At 34.5% G+C, this 18886-nt stretch overlaps 1 protein-coding gene across 2 annotated transcripts in view; it reads right to left on the reverse strand.

Annotated features, from left to right (window-relative positions):
* Positions 1-18886, reverse strand: part of fubp3 (far upstream element (FUSE) binding protein 3) — a 47399-nt gene that overhangs the window by 19576 nt on the left and 8937 nt on the right. For both annotated transcript variants that reach the window (NM_001007776.1, XM_087251829.1), the window contains 7 exon segments: positions 1704-1802; positions 3899-4061; positions 4563-4620; positions 4822-4893; positions 6403-6452; positions 6536-6572; positions 9823-9928. In NM_001007776.1, the coding sequence (NP_001007777.1) occupies positions 1704-1802; positions 3899-4061; positions 4563-4620; positions 4822-4893; positions 6403-6452; positions 6536-6572; positions 9823-9928 (585 nt within the window).

Below are 18886 nucleotides of genomic sequence, written 5' to 3' on the forward strand. Positions count from 1 at the left end.
CTTCTGGCAGCAACCTAGTGTTCCCATGTGGTCTCCCATCCAGGTACTGACCGGGCGCAGCCCTGCTTAGCTTCAGTGGGCGACCATGTGAGAGTTGCAGAGAGCTAGCTGCCGGCTACTACTTGATAGTAGGCTGCTATACGAGTAATGTGAACTTCCTCTATTTAAGTTGAAGTAATGAGGTGTTTAATTACCTCATTATCTTCAACACCGAGTTCAAAACTCTTTTCAAATGAGTAGAATTAACTTTCAGTCAATTTTGAGTTAACTCCACTCATTTCATTTGATAAAGTTGACTGTTGGGTTTTACAGTGCAGGTATCTTTCATGTTACACTTATATTTATTTTTATTTTGGAGGTTGCAGATGAAAAAGACACGCTGGAGGCACAAGCGCAGACTCCGGAGTTTCTTTGTTTTTTATGCAAAGGCAAAAACATTGATTTTATTTTACTGAAACAGTTTATTATCCGCTTGTTAAGTGTGACGTCACACAGAGCGGCTTCCGGGTCCAAGTGCTCTATTCAACTGTATGGGGAGACTCATGAAATGGTAATCATAAACGTTTACAAAGCGATTTAATAGTTTCGAAAATCACGATCGCAATATATATGTCCATGCCTAATATCCGATGGCCAGAAAGTGATTCATTGTTTTATAAATTGTTAATTTTGGTATTTGTTATGCAGCAAGCCCAGAGATTGTTGTGTACACTTTGATTTTATATAAAATTAACTTTAATGTGTGATAGGAATAAAAAGTGATCATAAACGAATGATTTCTCCACTCAAGTGAATGGCGGCTTGAACCCGAAAACAGTATTACATACATCACCAACACGTCACCATTTAACAAGTGCATTACCTGCTTAGTACGATGAATTATGCAAGCAACACAATTTAAGAACCTTGAATACACTAGATTGAAAATCAAGAATTGAATGATTCTTTTAAAAGACCTTTTTGAGACCATAAGGAACTAAATTTTAGACATATACAGGACTAAACGCTATGAATTTTTCTCTAATGTCCCACTTGATCCAATGGAAAACATTTTTACTTGCCTTATCAACAAAAGTTCCTTTCCACATATATTAAATAATGCATCAAAACAAACAAACCCTCGCTGTATACATGCTCTCTTTAAAAATGTTTACATAGTTTTCCTTAAAAACTAAATGTATGAACAACAGTCTGTCCAGAAGGTTTGGTAAAAGTATTATTGAGATGCATTGTTGGTGATTGGAATGTATATCGGCCCAATTGTGTAGCTTTACATGGAGATCGAAAAAATTAAGTTGCATTTAAAATGATTGATGAAAAGGCATACAACACAAGATTTCAGTGAATTTAAGGCCTAAAATACAGTTTTTGAAATTTAAGACATTAAGACCCAGCGGAAAACCTGACACACACTTATAGTATGTGTTTTATGAAGACTCTCCATAGGCGTGATGTATTTTATAAAACAAAGTAAAGGCAGCTGCTTATATGGTCCTCCTTCACTCCTACCCTCACAGCAAACCATAATTCTAGTCCAAAAGACCCTGTTAACCTGTTGAGTATGATGTTTAAGCATTTTAAGTTACAACAGCACAATGCATGTCCTCATAAACCACATTAATACAGTCCAACTAACTCATACCCATGGCATTATACACAATTATGTCCTTGTAAACCACATAAACAAGTACACACATACACACCTGCACTTTGTAGGGGTCTCCGGAGATTCTCAAGGGTTTGTCTGATCCGGTGGGCATGGGGTCGTCCTGAATCATGATCATCTTCACTCCTGTCCGCTCCTGCACACACACACACACACACACACACACACACACACACACACACACACACACACACACACATTCTACTTTAAAACAGTCCTCAATGGTGTATACACACAGTGTAACGGTCAAGCCTATTTAATTGTTGTTATTATTATTATTAGTAGTTCAATTTAATTCTAGTATATTTACATAGTGCTTTTAATCATTTTATTTTATAAAATTGATTCAAAGCAGCTTTACAAAAGGTGCACATTATTGCAATACAATACAATTAAGTTAAAGATATGACCAAATACAAGTTGTTATATATATATATGCATATGTGTATATATATATGCATATGTGTATATATATATGCATATGTGTATATATATATATATATATATATATATATATATATATATATATATATATATATATATATATATATATATATATATATATATATATATATATATATATATATATTAGCGCTGTCAAAATTAACGCGTTAACACATGTGATTAATTTGAATAATTAACGCTTTTAAAAAAATTAACGCAATAAACAGTTTGTTTTTTTTCTGTTGTGGCCAGGGCAGACGCCCGCAAGTTTCCCGCTGTTTCGACGTACTTTTTGGGCCGGGCTGATCATCTTCTTATGATCTGATCGGCCCATAAAACACTCAGCAGACTGTCACGTCTTTCTGCCTCAGTGATTGACGGTGCTGTGAGCTGTCTGTCACGCTCTGAAAGTAAGATGTTTCTTTTCCGGACAGAGCCGGGTGACAATCCACTGCCCATTGGTTCTTTTCTTTATTGACATTGGGCTGACCCAATCACAAACTTCCATGTTGGGCTCTGTGTAACGTAGGTGTGTATTCTTCAAAATAGCCGAGAGTCACGCCTGTGTCTCACGCGCGGGTTCGCACCGCGGGAGAGCAGACTTTCGCGTCTGCACTCTGCAGCGGGGCACAGATCAATATATTCCTGTCTATTCTGTCTAGTTACCAGGCCGGCCAAGTGAACCATGCCTGAGCCCGATTCAGCGCACTCACACTTCTCAAATGATCCAGGAAACGGGTATGGGCACGGTTCGGATAGCAATGTATGAGTACTATGTTTCTAACTACAGCTCCTGAGTTGTTGGAGTGCAAGTGCACAAATTTTGCGAATGTTCGTTGGAATGATAAACCAACGATAAACGGCAAATAAACGAACTATGTTTGCAATGACAAAACTTGCTACCTTACTTGGCTAACGATGGTTTTGGGAAACGCAGCCCAGATTGACTCTCCTTTGGTTGTGTTGGTGCTGTTTTTGCCCCATTGACTTTCATTTTAATCACATTTATTGATTGCAAATAATCATGCATTGTTGATTGTTGCTGGCTTTCATGTTGGGAAGAGCTACAGTTTGTCAGTTCTACTGTTGATATTAATATAGTGTGTGTAATGCAGTGTGTATACGGGGCAGGACAGTAAATCTGACATGATTCTCTCCTCTGGCTGCCGCTATCAGTCTCACACTGTTGTTTTCCTCTTTCTGAAAGTCTAGATAACACCATCCTGGAGTTTTGCAGTCAAACCACGGCGAATGAAGCTCTGCACAAGACTTTTGGCCAGCGGAGAAATTAAAATGGTCGTGCCCAACTGAGTCTGGTTCTCTCAAGGTTTTTTTCTTCACTCCCATCAGGTGAAGTTTTTTTTCCCTCTCTGCTGTCGCCACTGCCTCGCATGGTTCAGGATTGGTAGAGCTACGCATCGATGAATTTGCTCTTCAGTGTTTGAACTCTCAGTAATGATTAAATCACACTGAACTGAGCTAAACTGAACTGAACTGAACTTAAACACTAAAACCTGAACCACACTGATCCAGTTACTATGACCATTTATGTGAAGCTGCTTTGACACAATCTACATTGTAAAAGCGCTATACAAATAAAGCTGAATTATTTCAGCAAATAGGATTGTAAATAAATTATTTGTAGTGCTCTCCTATTAACTGCTCTCTGAGTTTACCAACTATGACCACTTCTGCAGAGGAGAAGCACGCAAACGTGCAAAGTGTCCGTAGTAAAGTGTGACCATTATTGCATTAATGCACGTGTGACTTTCAGGCTATGGCACTGACCTGCAGTTGTTTAATGGTGTCTCCTCCTTTCCCGATGACCAGGCCCACTTTACTGGCCGGGATCAGGATCTCCTGCACCGCGCTGCTGCCGTCCATCTGACTGTGGAAACCCGGCCCGTTCCGACAGCGGTCCACTATCTGACCCAGCAGACGCTTAGCCTGCCTGGAAACAGCCAATCAGAGACGACCACTGGTTAATCAAGCTCAATGCAACAGGACAGGACACAAAATGCAGGATATACAGATTCAACATTTGTGCAGCTCCACTCCAAAGAGGCGTAAGGTAAGTTTAATTGTACGTTTTGTTAATTAAATTGCATTTATTGTGCAATTTAAAAGAAATACCCTTTATTAAACATCATCTGTTTATGCAAAGGTTGATATTACTGCCACTGCCTTATCACCCTGCAGCCCAAGACCAGTTACTCACTAAAGCTAAGAGCTGTATTGAACATTGTAACACACACAAAGCACAATATTGTACACAAAACATCTAAACATTAACATGATATTCAACAGTATATTAGATACAAATATAAATTAATAAATGAATATATTTGCACACATTTATACAAGTAAATTGATGCAATGACACGTTTTGAGTGTTTTCTGGTGGGTTAAACTGTTCTTTAAGAGAAGAATATTGATGGTTATTTCGTCTTACTCGATACTCTCTGGGGTCCCGGTCAGGGTGCAGGGCCGATCCATCATACCACCGCTGTCTGTGGACGGAAAACAGAGATAAATACAGGCAACTCACAAATAAAATCCACAACAGAAACTAAATGCACAACACGTAAAAAGAGCCATTTGCGACACAATAATTAAATAGAGTTTTTAAGAATTGAGCAGATCACTTATACACACTATTTGCTCATTTATGCAATTAAATGACATGAAATATGAACTGAAGGTAAACTCACCAGCAGCGATCTGGATCTTGCAGTTGGATTCCAGCTGAATTCTGGTGATCTGTTCGCCGCCCCGTCCAATAACTGCACACAACAATATAGTTTTATATTTTGTTCACTATTAAATTGTTCTCGTTTTGAAACTAACGATGCACAAAAACGATGATGTAGACATTCAGCAAACCCCCGAGAGCACAAAATAAAAACATGTAATAACCAAAATACAGGAAGTTGTGATGTAACAACAAAATGGGCAAGCTGGCCTGTTACACTAAAGAGTGAATGACTGAAATAGATTATATATAAATATAAACTACACCAAAAAGTGCATGTATTAAATGCTGAGTAAAGGATTACATTTAAAAAAATAATCACTAATTACATTGTGTGCTGATTAAATAACTAAATCATAAATAAACTCTCATAAATACTGAGAAATGTATCCACAAAATAACAGTTATAATTATGTGATTCGGTATTAACAAATAAAATAAAACATGAATAACATAACTATAACAAAAACGTCAAATAATTAAAATATAAAAGTAAAATCTCCTTTTAATGATATAAAAATGTATTCAGATTAGTAATGGGTGATATGGATATGAATATATTTGTCATTTATAAAAACAAAAAAACTTTCAAACACGTCTTTAAACATTTGCTGAATTGAGGAAGTCAAAGTTCCAGTAAATAAGTCACTTTTAGTCTACAAGCTGCTTATATGTTTTCAGATTTGTACCATGTTCTGTTCAAATTTGTAAAAAAGAAATACAAACCAAAATAAGTTTATTGCAAAATTAGTGCATTCTGAATATTCATTTGCAAATTAAAGTATTTAAATGCATTTCAATTCTTTTATGCATATTTAATCTAATTAATGGGGTAATTTAAAAGCAGTATTTCATATTAAACAATTAGTCAGGGTCTCAATGTCAAATTTAAGACCTTTTAAGACCTTTTTAAGACCATTAAGTATTAAATTTAAGACCTATATCGCAATATCAAAAACACGCGAGAGAAAATGTAAAAGCACAAAATTAGGGGTAAAATAAAGTTATTTAAATTTCGCTCTCTCGTATTACAGCGCTCCCGACTTATAAAACTGCGCTTGCGACATGTGTCAGTGAAATAACGGCATACTCTGCCAGCCGAAATAATGTCGCGCGCACTCAAATCGAACTTCCGCAAACACAGCGATGACGTCACATTCGCCACGCGCACTGAGTTTAATAACAGAAAGCTGATTGGCTATTGCAAGTTGATTTTTTTGTAGTTGTAATACCGCAAATTACAATTGGACTTGTGAAATAATGAACTACAACACCCCAAAAACCAAGCAACAGCAAAAAAAATAATTTAAATGAGCATTAGATGTAGCGTTACATGGACATCGCAAAAATAAGACCTGTGCAAAAATATTTAAGACCTAGAACAGCGAATTTAAGACTTTTTAAAGCCATAAATTTAGATTTTTTTATTTAAGACTTTAATACTTTAAGACCCCGCGGGGACCCTGTTAGAGCCATTTGATCGTAAAGCCCATGTGTTTCCACAATAATAAATGAATGAATCCTCATCTGCAATACTTACTGAATCCAACCATCTTATCAGGCACTTTGAAGTCTTCTGTTATTATAGCCCTACACAACAACATCAGCATTACAAACATGCAGAAACACACAATAATAGCAGAGAATAAGAGAGTCAATAGAATAAAACTCACCTTGTACCATGTACCATTGCACCAAGCTGGTTTGCCACTGCAGGAAACAAAACTTATATATTAATATTACTGTCAAAAATACAGAAGATAATTTGACAGTCTGGCTGATGAAACAAACATTCATAACCTGTATTATAAAAAAATGAAATGAAATCCACATATAAGGAGGTTTAAAGTGCTTTAAAGCATGGTCTGTTGTTGTCAGAGAATCTGAAGCACATGCTGTAATGACTCCGCCCACTTCTGGAAAGGGGGGCGGGGGAGCTGCATCTCATTTGCATTTAAAGAAACACACAAAATAGAAACACAAAAAGCACATTCTTTTGTGTTCACCCTAAAAAGGAGCTTTTATTATATAAAATAAATAAATAAATAAATAAATAAATAAATAAATAAATAAATAAATAAATAAAGCATGGGGTTTGGATTTTCACACACAATTTCTGATAGAAACTTAAACTTATTTTGCACTTTGAAAAATTACAATTTGACTTCTTTAAAATGACGCAGGTTACTGAATAAATATGAAAAAACATATTTTAAACCTCGGCTCTGTGGTTTTACATAATAATAATAATAATTATAATAATAATAATATTAACAATTATTATGATAAAGTATTATTATTATAGTTTCTTAATTAAAATGAGCAAATCTAAAACAAAAGTGACCCATTCTTGCGATAAAAATTAAAGAAAAAAAATATAAATAGTCTTAAAGGAAACCTAGTTTCAGGAGTACATTTTTGAAGGTTTTAGGACATTAAAATAAACACACATTCCTGCCCAACGCCACCACAAATCAAGAAAGCAATGCCTAATGAATATATGTCTTAATTATACTGGAGGAAATTCATTACACAATATCATGCAACACACACACACACACACACAGATTGTTGAAGTGCAGCTCTTGAGTGTGTTTGAGCTCTGACCACACACACACAGCTTTCACTTCCTGAAGCTCGACTCTAGCACTGCTTTTTCTGACTGTTTCATGAAGTTTCGCAAGCAGCAGAAGAGCAGAAACTCCAGTCAATGCACAAACATCAAGTCCTGCATGGAGGAATATTCTGCTGCTGTTTTACTTGCACTCATTAACAAGGGGATGCTTTTTGCTGTATGCTTGATAGTTTAATATAGGACCAGCTTCCGTGATCATTTTCATGATGCAACATTATTTATTTTTATTTATTGTAATGTCATGTCAGTATATAGGGCAAGGCAACTATACTTAATAAATAAACTTTATCACTAGTGGTAGTATTATTTTTAAAGCTAAGTGAGTGTCTTCAGCTATTTAAACAGTGAGAATTTGAGCATGTTTGTTATTTATTCATGCCAATTGAGCACAGGCTACTTTCATTTTTTATACATATTTTTATAAATGCCATGTCAGCATCTTAGGGTATTTTTATGGTAAGAAATTGCATGTATGTGTGCACATGCATGTACACTCACCGGCCACTTTATTAGGTACACCTGTCCAACTGCTCGTTAATGCAAGTTTCTAATCAGCCAATCACATGGCAGCAGCTCAATGCATTTAGTCATGTAGACATGGTCAAGAGGATCTGCTGCAGTTCAGACTGAGCATCAGAATGGGGAAGAAAGGGGATTTAAGAGACTTTGAATGTGGCATGGTTGTTGCTGCCAGACGGGCTGCTCTGAGTATTTCAGAAACTGCTGATCTACTGGGATTTTCACGCACAACCATCTCAAGGTTTACAGAGAATGCTCCGACAAAGAGGAAATATCCAGTGAGCGGCAGTTCTGTGGGCGCAAATGCCTTGTTGATGAGGCCAGAGGAGAATGGCCAGACTGGCTCCAGCTGATAGAAAGGCAACAGTAACTCAAATAAGCACTCGTTACAACCGAGCTCTGCAGAAGAGCATCTCTGAACACACAACACGTCCAACCTTGAGGCGGATGGGCTACAGCAGCAGAAGAGCACACCGGGTGCCGCTCCTGTCAGCTAAGAACAGGAAACTGAGGCTACAATTCACACAGGTTCACCAAAACTGGACAATAGAAGATTGGAGAAACGTTGCTGCTCTGATGAGTCTCCATTTCTGCTGACACATTCAGATGCTCGGGGCAGAATTTGGCCTCAACAGCATGAAAGCATGGATCATCCTGCCTTGTATCAGCGGTTCAGGCTGGTGGTGGTGGTGTAATGGTGTGGGGGAGATTTTCTTTGGGTCCATTAGTACCAATTGAGCATCAACGCCACAGCCTACCTGAGTATTGCTGCTGACCATGTCCATCCCTTTATGAGCACAGTGTCTCCATCTTCTGATGGCTACTTCCAGCAGGATAACGCAGCATGTCATAAAGCTCAATCATCTCAGACTGGTGAACATGACGATGAGTTCACTGTACTCAAATGGCCTCCACAGTCACCAGAGCTCAATCCAATAGAGCAGCTTTGGGATGTGGTGGAACGGGAGATTGGCATCATGGATGTGCAGCCGACAAATCTGCAGCAACTGTGTGATGCTATCATGACAATATGGAGCAAAATCTCTGAGGAATATTTCCAGTAGCTTGTTGAATCTACAACACCAAGGATTAAGGCAGTTCTGAAGGTAAAAGGGGTCCAACCTGGTACTAGTGAGGTGTACCTAATAAAGTGGCCGGTGAGTGTATTTTCATGGCAAACAAATTATGCATTTTTTACTTTTTTATAGTACACTAGTTATTTTTAATGCCATGTGAGCATCTTTACATCAGGCTATTTTTGTGGAGAGAAAATGTATTTATTTTTTTATTTATTTTTATTTGTATTTATTTATTGCAAATGTTAGCATGACTAATTTTAAAAAAATGTTTGTATTTTTTTACATAGTTTTTTTTTTGCCATGAAAATAGCATAAAAAAACTATTTATTTTTTATTGTTATAATTTGTATGCCATGTCAGCATCTTAAGCTGTATTCATGGTGATAATTTGTTTATTTATTTATTTATTGTACGTCAGTTTCTTGGGCTATTTTGCATGATGAGCTATTTCATTTATCTATTTTTTTCATTTTTGTTATTCATTTCAGCATCTTAGTTTACGCTCATGAGCATTAAATGCATCCCTTTAATCACTTATTTATTAGTTGAGTCTAAAGTTGTTTGTATCTTTTATTTTTATTAATATTTCCGATCAATAAAAATATTGCCACAAATTATTTCATGTTTTGCAGCAAGATTGAATCAAAACCTCTATTAAATGAGTCTTTTATTGCCACCAGTATTGAAAGTGTATAAAGTGAAGTATTAATGATGTTTAGCATCTCACCTCCTTCATCCAGCGAGCGTTTCTGTGTAGCGTATCCGTACAGCGAAGCATCGACCACTGGAGACGAGTTATTCATGTGCGGCAGCGGCTCGCCACCCATCTTAATCTGCAAACAGCAGAGAGAAAAGACAGATCAACACACAATACACAACACTGCAGTGTGCAAACACACAAACTCTCATCCTACATTATGAAAGACTCAATTCTAACAGGTAAAGTGTGACCCTGATCCATGAAAGCTGTCATAATGTGTTGAGAATATTTTAAAGCCATTTTTGCCATTTCAGTGTTGGGCTAGCTTCTGGAGGACCGTGTGGCTACTTGGCCGTCCTCGTGTCAAGACCATCTCTTTAATTCTGTAACCGTCATTCATCATTGTATTTAATGATTTATTTCATTTTCTAATCTTAGACTTTTTTTTTTTTACTACTTTATTTTATGTATTTATTATTGTAATGCCATGTCAGCATCTCTGGCTATTTTTATGGCAAATTTATTTATGCCATGTAAGAAGCTTACACTTTTTATTTTCATGGAAATTCAATTTAATTTATTTAATAAATATATAGTTTTAATTTTTTTAATGCCTGACAGCATCTCAGACTATTTTCATTGCAATTTTAATTTTATTAATTCATTTATTTATTTATTCCACATCAGCATCCTAGGCAATTTAGGCTATTTAATTTAATTTAATTTATTAAAACATTTTTATTTTTAAATGTCATGTCAGCATATCAGGCTATTTTCATGGCATTTTTTTTCTTTTCTTTTTTCTTTCTTTATTTAAATGTCATGTCAGCGTCTCAGGCTATTTTTATGGCAAATTTAATTTATTTATTTAATAATTTTTTTGTATTTTTAAATGCCATGAAAGTCTCTCAGACGTATCTCAGACTATTTTCATAATTTAATATTTTTTCTTCTTTTATTCATTCTAGATCAGCATCTCAGGTTATTTATATGACAATTTAACTTATTTATTCATTTCTTTATTTATGCCTCATAGGCATCTTACGCTATTTTCACGCAAGTATGTAATGTGTATTTTCATTACATTTTTTTGAAAGCCATGTCAGCATTTTAGGCTATTTTTATGACAAGTTCATTTATTTATTTATTATTTTGATGCCATATCAGGATCTTAGGCTATTTTCCTGGCAAGTTTATTTATTTATTTTTTGATTCTATGTCAGCATCTTAGGCTATTTTCATAAGAATTTTATTTTATTCATTTATTTGATTCTTGTTTTTAAATGCCATGTCAGCATAACAGGCTATTTTTATGGCAATTTTAATTCATTTATTTATGCCACGTCCCCAGCTCAGGCTATTTTCAGAGCAATTTTAATAATTTAATTAATCCATTTTTATTTTTAAATGCCACATAAGCATCTTGGACTATTTTCATGGCAATTGTATTTTATTTATTTCAAAACGTCATGCCAGCATCTCAGGCTATTTTTATGGAAAGAGTTTTTTTATTAATTTTATTTAAATAATAATAATTATTATTATTTAAATACCATGTCAGCATCTGAGGCTACTTTTATGGAAATTTTGTTTTATTTACTTATTTATTTTATTGCCACATCAGCATCTAAGGCTCTTTTCATGGAAATTTTATTTTATTCAATTAATTAAAAAAAAAATAATTAATGCCATGCCAGCATCTCAGCTATTTTATGCCTAGTTTGTTTATTTATTTATTATTGTGATGCCAAAAAAAAAAAAAAGTATTTATTTAATTAATTTTCATTTTTAAATACCATGTCAGCATGTTAGACTATTTTTAATGGCAATTGTATTGTATTTTATTTTATTTACTTATTTTAATGGCACAAGAATTTTAGGCTATTTTCATGGCAATTCATTTTTTTTATTTAATTATTTAATACATTTTTGTTTAAAATGCCATGCGAGCAGCTCAGGTTATTTTTATAGCAAATTTGTTTATTTATGCCACATCAGCATCTTAGGCCATTTTCATGGCAAGTTTATTTATTTATTTATTTTGATTCCATGTCAGAATCTTAGGCTATTTACATAGGAATTTTATTTTATTCATTCATTTATTTATTTAATTCTTGTTTTTAAATGCCATTTCAATATAACAGGTTATTTTTATGGCAATTTTATTTAAATTATTTGATTATTTTCATTTTATTTATTTATGCCACGTCAGCAGCTCAGGCTACTTTAATAGCAATTTTAACAAATTAATTAATACATTTTTATTTTTAAATGCCAGCATATCAGCATCTTGGACTATTTTCATGGCAATTTTATTTTATTTAATTAATTAAAACTTTTTTTTTAAATGCCATGCCAGCATCTCGGCTATTTTTATGGCAAGTTTGTTTTTATTTTTTAATTATTTTGATGCCATGACAGGATCTTAGCGTATTTTCATGGAAAAAAATAATAATTTTTTTAAATTTATTAATTAATTTTTATTTTTAAATGCCATGTCAGCAGACTATTTTTTAATGGCAATAGTATTTTATATTATTTACTTATTCATTTTAATGCCGCATACGAATCTTAGGCTATTTTCATGGCAATTTTATTTTATTTATTTACTTAATACATTTTTTGTTTAAAATGCCATGTGAGCAGCTCAGGTTATTTGTTTGGCAAATTAGTTTCTTTATGCCACATCAGCATCTCGGCTATTTTTACGGCAAGTTTATTTTTATTTATATATTATTTTGATGGCATGACAGCATCTTAGCTATTTTCATGGAAAAAAATTATTTATTTATTTATTTAATTAATTTTTATTTTTAAATACCATGTCAGCATCTTAGACTATTTTTAATGGCAATTGTATTTTATTTTATTTACTCATTTATTTTAATGCCACATAAGAATCTTAGGCTATTTTCGTGGCAATTTTAATTTAATTTAATTAATTTATTTATTTGAGAAATTTTCCTAATGCCATGCCGGCTTCTGCTATTTGCATCGTAATTTTATTGATTAATAATGAATGAATTAATTTATTTAAATGCCAAATCAGCATCTTAGGTTATTTTCATGGCAGTTATTCATGTTTAATGCCATATCAGCATTGTAATGCACTCTAATGGACAACTGCTTCTCACTCAGGGCTGCTGTTTATGCTAATGATGGAGAGATGGGCACTAGTGGGCGGGGCTTTCCCCCTCTGAAGACACGTACAAAGAGAGAATGTCAATCAAAGTGTTTCACTCATCAAGTCTGATTAGAACAAACTCAATAATTCATGCTTCATCATCAGAGTCTACTGGAGATATTCACACACTGCTGACACACATTACGGTGTTTAAACCCCTTACAAAAGACATTTCTGCATAAGAGGTGCCCTTCAAACGTGTCCGACTGCATTTCATTAGTGCACACAATATAATCAACACTGCTAAACTCAAAGCAAGAGGCCATTTTGAGTGTATGAAGTGAACAAGACACACACACTCTCTCTCTCTCTCTTCCCTCCAGCTAAAGCCTCTTTCTGGGGAATGCTGGGAAGGAATGTCAGCTATGTGAGAGTGGAATAAATGAGCGACCCGAGGGAAAAACTGCAGCCGAGCGCTCGAGTAGGTAAACAGCAATGCAGACCAACAACTGGACACTTGTTGCCCACACACACACACACACATGCGCGCACACACAAATGATTGTTTACACTGAACTCAATGTAGGTCAATGGAGTCCATTAATTACCCATGATGCAACAAGCAGGCCGGCGTGTGTTCATGCTAACACCTAGCAGCGCAGAAAACAAGACTGCTCACTTTTACATGCTCAGGGATTTAATGATGACTGTTGACTAGTGGTGAAACGGATCGCGAATCTCACAGTTCGGGTTTCATCGAGTCATGGATCAAACCATTTTTCACATCAGCCAAAAAGGGGAGGAGACTAATGTCATTTGCTTTGCATTTATGACAGAAACAGCACTGCATGAAGAAATAATCAGCTGAATAACAATAAACGGAAATATTCAGTGCTGAGAAGAATTCCTACAGTAGCTGATAACACTGAATGTAGAAATTAACATTATCATGTTTATTTAGTCTCATCTTCAATAAATGATGCAGTTATTCACTCATAAATCTTCATGTTTCATCGCTAGATGATCATTTCTGAAGAATTATTCAGTGGTGTGTTTCTGATGGCGGGTTGTTATTGTAATCGCTGCCTACAACTTTTATTTCAGAGTGTCATTAAATGATTTAATCTCTTAGGATCGATAAACATTTGCAAATCAGCATCATTTATAATTGATGTTGCGTGGGTGTTGAGATCCCGATCTTTTAATGATTAATTGTGCAGCTTACACTGAATCAGGCTAAACAAGAGACAGAAAACACTTTTAATAACCTAAGAAACCCACAACATCCCCAATAACCCACCATATTTTACAGGAAAGCTTAAGCGTTCATATCTCTTCTACATTATAATATTACTTTAAATGACTAAAATGTCAACAAAAGTCCCTTTATTAAACTGCAGATTTAAATGTTCAACATCAGAAGTGGACAGAGCAGATCAACATCCCATAATGCAATTCACCATCACAAATAAACACTTGTGAATCAACTGCTCATTAACTGATAGTCTTTCCAGTGTAACCTCATCTGTACGGCGGACAACCAAACATGCTGATTTAAAAGCATGCAATTTCATCATTCGCGCATGAACACGAACAAGCATTTCTTTAACCCCAGATCCATGCAAACTGTCAAAACGATAGGGAGTAGACAGTGTTTTACACACAGGCTGTAAAACGGGCCTGTTATGCTGGATTTGAGCCCAGCTCTATGCTTTTCCTCAGCAGTTGATAAACTCAATATGCATACAGAGCGTCCAGCAGCTTAAAACTGTAGAGAAACCTACAACTGGTCACAGCTGTCCACTGTGTGTGTGTGTGTGTGTGTGTGTGTGTGTGTGTGTGTGTACAAGGCCATGTGCTTCTCAAACAACGAAAAACAAGCTATGAAATGGAGGCCATGGAGTCTAAAGTTTGCAAGATACTTTTAATACTTACTACAGCTTATAAAATTAAGAGAAAACTCATTTGCACTGAAATACTACACACAATTAAATTTGTCATGTTTAATGACTACAAAAAGTGCTTTTTTGAGCAGATTTAGTACATGCAATTCAATTCAGTGCTTATTTTGACCCATATACTACATGCAATTTAATATGTAATGGTACATTGATTATTTAAAGCAATAAAAGTGCATGTTTGAGAAGATATACTACAAGCAATTTATTACGTAATGGTAAAATGACTACAAAAAAATAATAAAAGTGCTTTTTTTTTAAGCAGATAAATCATGCAATTCAACATCTGGACATGTATAGTCAGATATCCTATATGCAATTCAATTCAGTGCTTATTTGCACTGAAATACTATATGCAATTTAATACGTAATGGTAAATTGATTATTAAATGTAAATAAAGCGCTTATTTGAGAAGATAGTACATGCAATTTCATGTATAATGGTAAATTGATTAATTGAATTAATAAAACTGCATATTTGAGCAGATATAGTACATGCAATTCAATATCCAATATTAAAATAATTATTAAGTGTAATAAAAGTGCTTACCTGCACTGATATACTACATGCAATATGTAATAGTAAAATGAAAAGAAAAATAAGTCCCTTTGAGCAGATACAGTACACGCAATTCAATTCAGTGCTTGACTAATAGGCTGCATTGAACTTTATAAGTAATAGTAAATTGATTATTTGATTAAATAAGTGCATATTTCAGCAGATATACTACATGAAATTCAATAGGTAAAATGACTATAAAAAATAATAAAATAGCTTTTCTGAGCACAGTGCATGAATATATGGTGAGATTTAATATACGCAATTCAATTCAGTGCTTATTTGTACTAGTATACTACATGCAATTTAATATGTGAAGGTAAAATGAATATTTATTGTAATAAAAGTGCTTATTAGAGAAGATATAGTACATGCAATTTAACAACAGGACATATAGTTAGATATACTACATGCAATTTAATATGTAAAGGTAAAATGAATATTTATTGTAATAAAAGTGCTTATTAGAGAAGATATAGTACATGCAATTTAACAACAGGACATATAGTTAGATATACTACATGCAATTTAATATGTAAAGGTAAAATGACTATAAAAAATAATAAAAGAGCTTTTTATAATAAAAGCTTTTTTATACTACAGGCAATTTAATATGTAAAGGTAAAATAAATATTTATTGTAATAAAAGTGCTTATTAGAGAAGATATAGTACATGTAATTTAATAAATATTGGCAAATTGATTATTAAAATTAATAAAAGTGCATGTATGAGCAGATATACTACATGCAATTCAATATGTAAATCTAAAAAGGATTATTAAATGTAATAAGTGCTTATTTGCATTAATATACTGCATGCAATTTAATATGTAATGGTAAAATGATTAGGAAAAAATAATCAAAGTGCTTTTTTGAGCAGAAATAATACATGAATATACAGTTAGATGTAGTATACGCAATTCAGTTCAGTGCTTATTGCACTAATGCAACATATGTAAAGATAAAATGACTATTCAATGTAATAAAAGTGCTCATTTGAGCAGATAGTACATGCAATTTAATACATATTGGCAAATTGATTATTTAAATTAATCAAAGTGCACATCTGAGCAGATAGACTACATGGAATTCAATGTGCAATGGCAAAATTATTATAAAATGTATGAAAGTGCTTATTTGCACTGATATACTACATGCAATTCAATACAATTTTGAACAAATACACAGATTAAGAAGTTTACTATGGAACGCTTCTAAGACACTGAAGTATTAAGTATTAACTATAAATTACTACACTATTTTTCAGGTGGATTGTTTCGCTTCTATGTTCACCGTTGAGGCGCTCTGTCCAATAGCATCTACTAAGAAGGCGGGGCTAAAGATATCACATTCCCATCTGATTGGTCGGATTTGAATAAACAATGCATGCATGCAACCCACGGATGCAGGACAAACAAAATAAACTTAATGCATCACCGAATATTGCATATACTGTTATAGCAAAAATGTAATCGATACAACAGGCATATATTATATATTAAGCTCTCTTAAAACTCTTCAGGATTGTGACTCTCATTAGTGTTGAAAGCAGAAGAGACACAGTCTGAGGCGTACAGTAACAGCTCTGCGAGTATTATTGATCCATCCGGCGCCTCCTTAAAGCTCCGACACTCTGGAGATTTTCCACTGAAGTCATGCAACAAGCAGCCGTTCAGAGACAACACACTCCACACTCCATTAACATCACCACACACACTCTGTACAACCCAGTAATTCCCTTTCAGTCGTGCCTGTACGTGCTGTGCAGAGCTGGGTAGTATTGGATTACATGTAATCTGGATTACGTAATCAGATTACAAAAATCTGGTACTTGTAATTGGAGTAAACTACTTCTAATCAGATTACAGTTACCTTTTATGCAGGGCTTGAAATTGTGACCGTTTTGGTCGCATATGCAGTAGAAATTTCACTAGCGAGAAAACAGTTAAACAGATCATCTGCGGCGCCAGAATGAGATGAGCCTCCTCATTATCAACTTTCACTCTCTACCGTGGATAAGGAAACGTGTTGTACACACAGACATCCATTAGCCTACAAATAATTAATTTAGTTTGTTAAGAACAATGATTTGCTTCAAAACTGTTTCTAAATTCAGTTCTAATTTCCAGCAAATGAATAAATGAACAATAATAATGAAGTGTGCTCAAAAACCTGAGTTATATCCAAACACACATGCTGTGCTCCATGTGGTCCAAAACCTGACAGGTGGACAAATCTAAACTTGTTTTTAATAAAACAAATATAAAAATCAGCATATAATAAATAATACTACATATAACAACATTAAACAAAAGCAAATTGTCATGAATAAACTGAAAAAGCCCCCTGAGATGAAAGTATGGAGGCAGTGGTGTTTATATTTATGTAGAAAATAATAATTTTTGTAATATTTTATTCCTTTAATTCTTTTCCATTTGTAAAGATATTTGTGTGTTGCTGTACACCCTGTGTGTATTAAGAAATGTTGAAGCGAGGCGCACAACTAACGGGCTTTGCGCTGGACTTTAGACCATCTCTTAGCTGGTCCATTGAGCAGACTATTTTAAATCTTAAAAATAGCAATGCGTCAACAATGTGTCTTTACACACCTACTTTTTTAGAGCAGAACACCTATGGGCGCACATATCAGCGCAAATGCATGTGATATTTAAACAGTGTGCTGCAAAACATCAAAACGACTCTTGCGATAAGCTGAAACTTGCAACTATTGCGTCACGCCTTGCACCGGATGTATGATAGGGCCCAATGTCTCTCTAAATTAGTATAATGTTAGTTTAATAAACAAACATTCGGTTACAAAACAGAGAAACAGTATGTTTTTCTGTAGTAGCCTAAATAAATCTTTCGTTCATTTATTTTCTTGTCGGCTTAGTCCCTTTATTAATCCGGTGTGGCCACAGCGGAATGAACCGCCAACTTATCCAGCAAGCTTTTATGCAGCGGATGCCCTTCCAGCCACAACCTATGGGAAACATCCACTCACACACTCAAACACTACGGACAATTTAGCTTACCCAATTCACCTGTACCACATGTCTTTGGACTGTGGGGGAAACCGGAGCACCCGGAGGAAACCCACGCGAAGGCAGGGAGAACATGCAAACTCCACACAGAAACACCAACTGAGACGAGGTTCGAACCAGCGACCTTCTTGCTGTGAGGTGTCAACACTTTAAATAAATCTTAAACATTAAAGAAATAAATCAGCTGTATCTACAAATATAGCTTATGAATAGCCTTATATTAAACTATGCTTATTAATAAATTAAAGCAACTTATTTTTACATTGTTAACTCCCAAAACACTGTTAACTCATTAATGTGAATGTGTTAAAGAAAAATCATGAACCTTATCTGATTATTTAACTGCATTTTGCAACTCAGAGGCTATTTTCAACTGCAGGAGCACAAGAAACCAAGAAAGATCCCG

Source organism: Danio rerio, chromosome 5 (assembly GCF_052040795.2).
Source record: "Danio rerio strain M-AB ecotype USA chromosome 5, GRCz13ab, whole genome shotgun sequence".
In the NCBI taxonomy this organism is placed as follows: domain Eukaryota; kingdom Metazoa; phylum Chordata; class Actinopteri; order Cypriniformes; family Danionidae; genus Danio; species Danio rerio.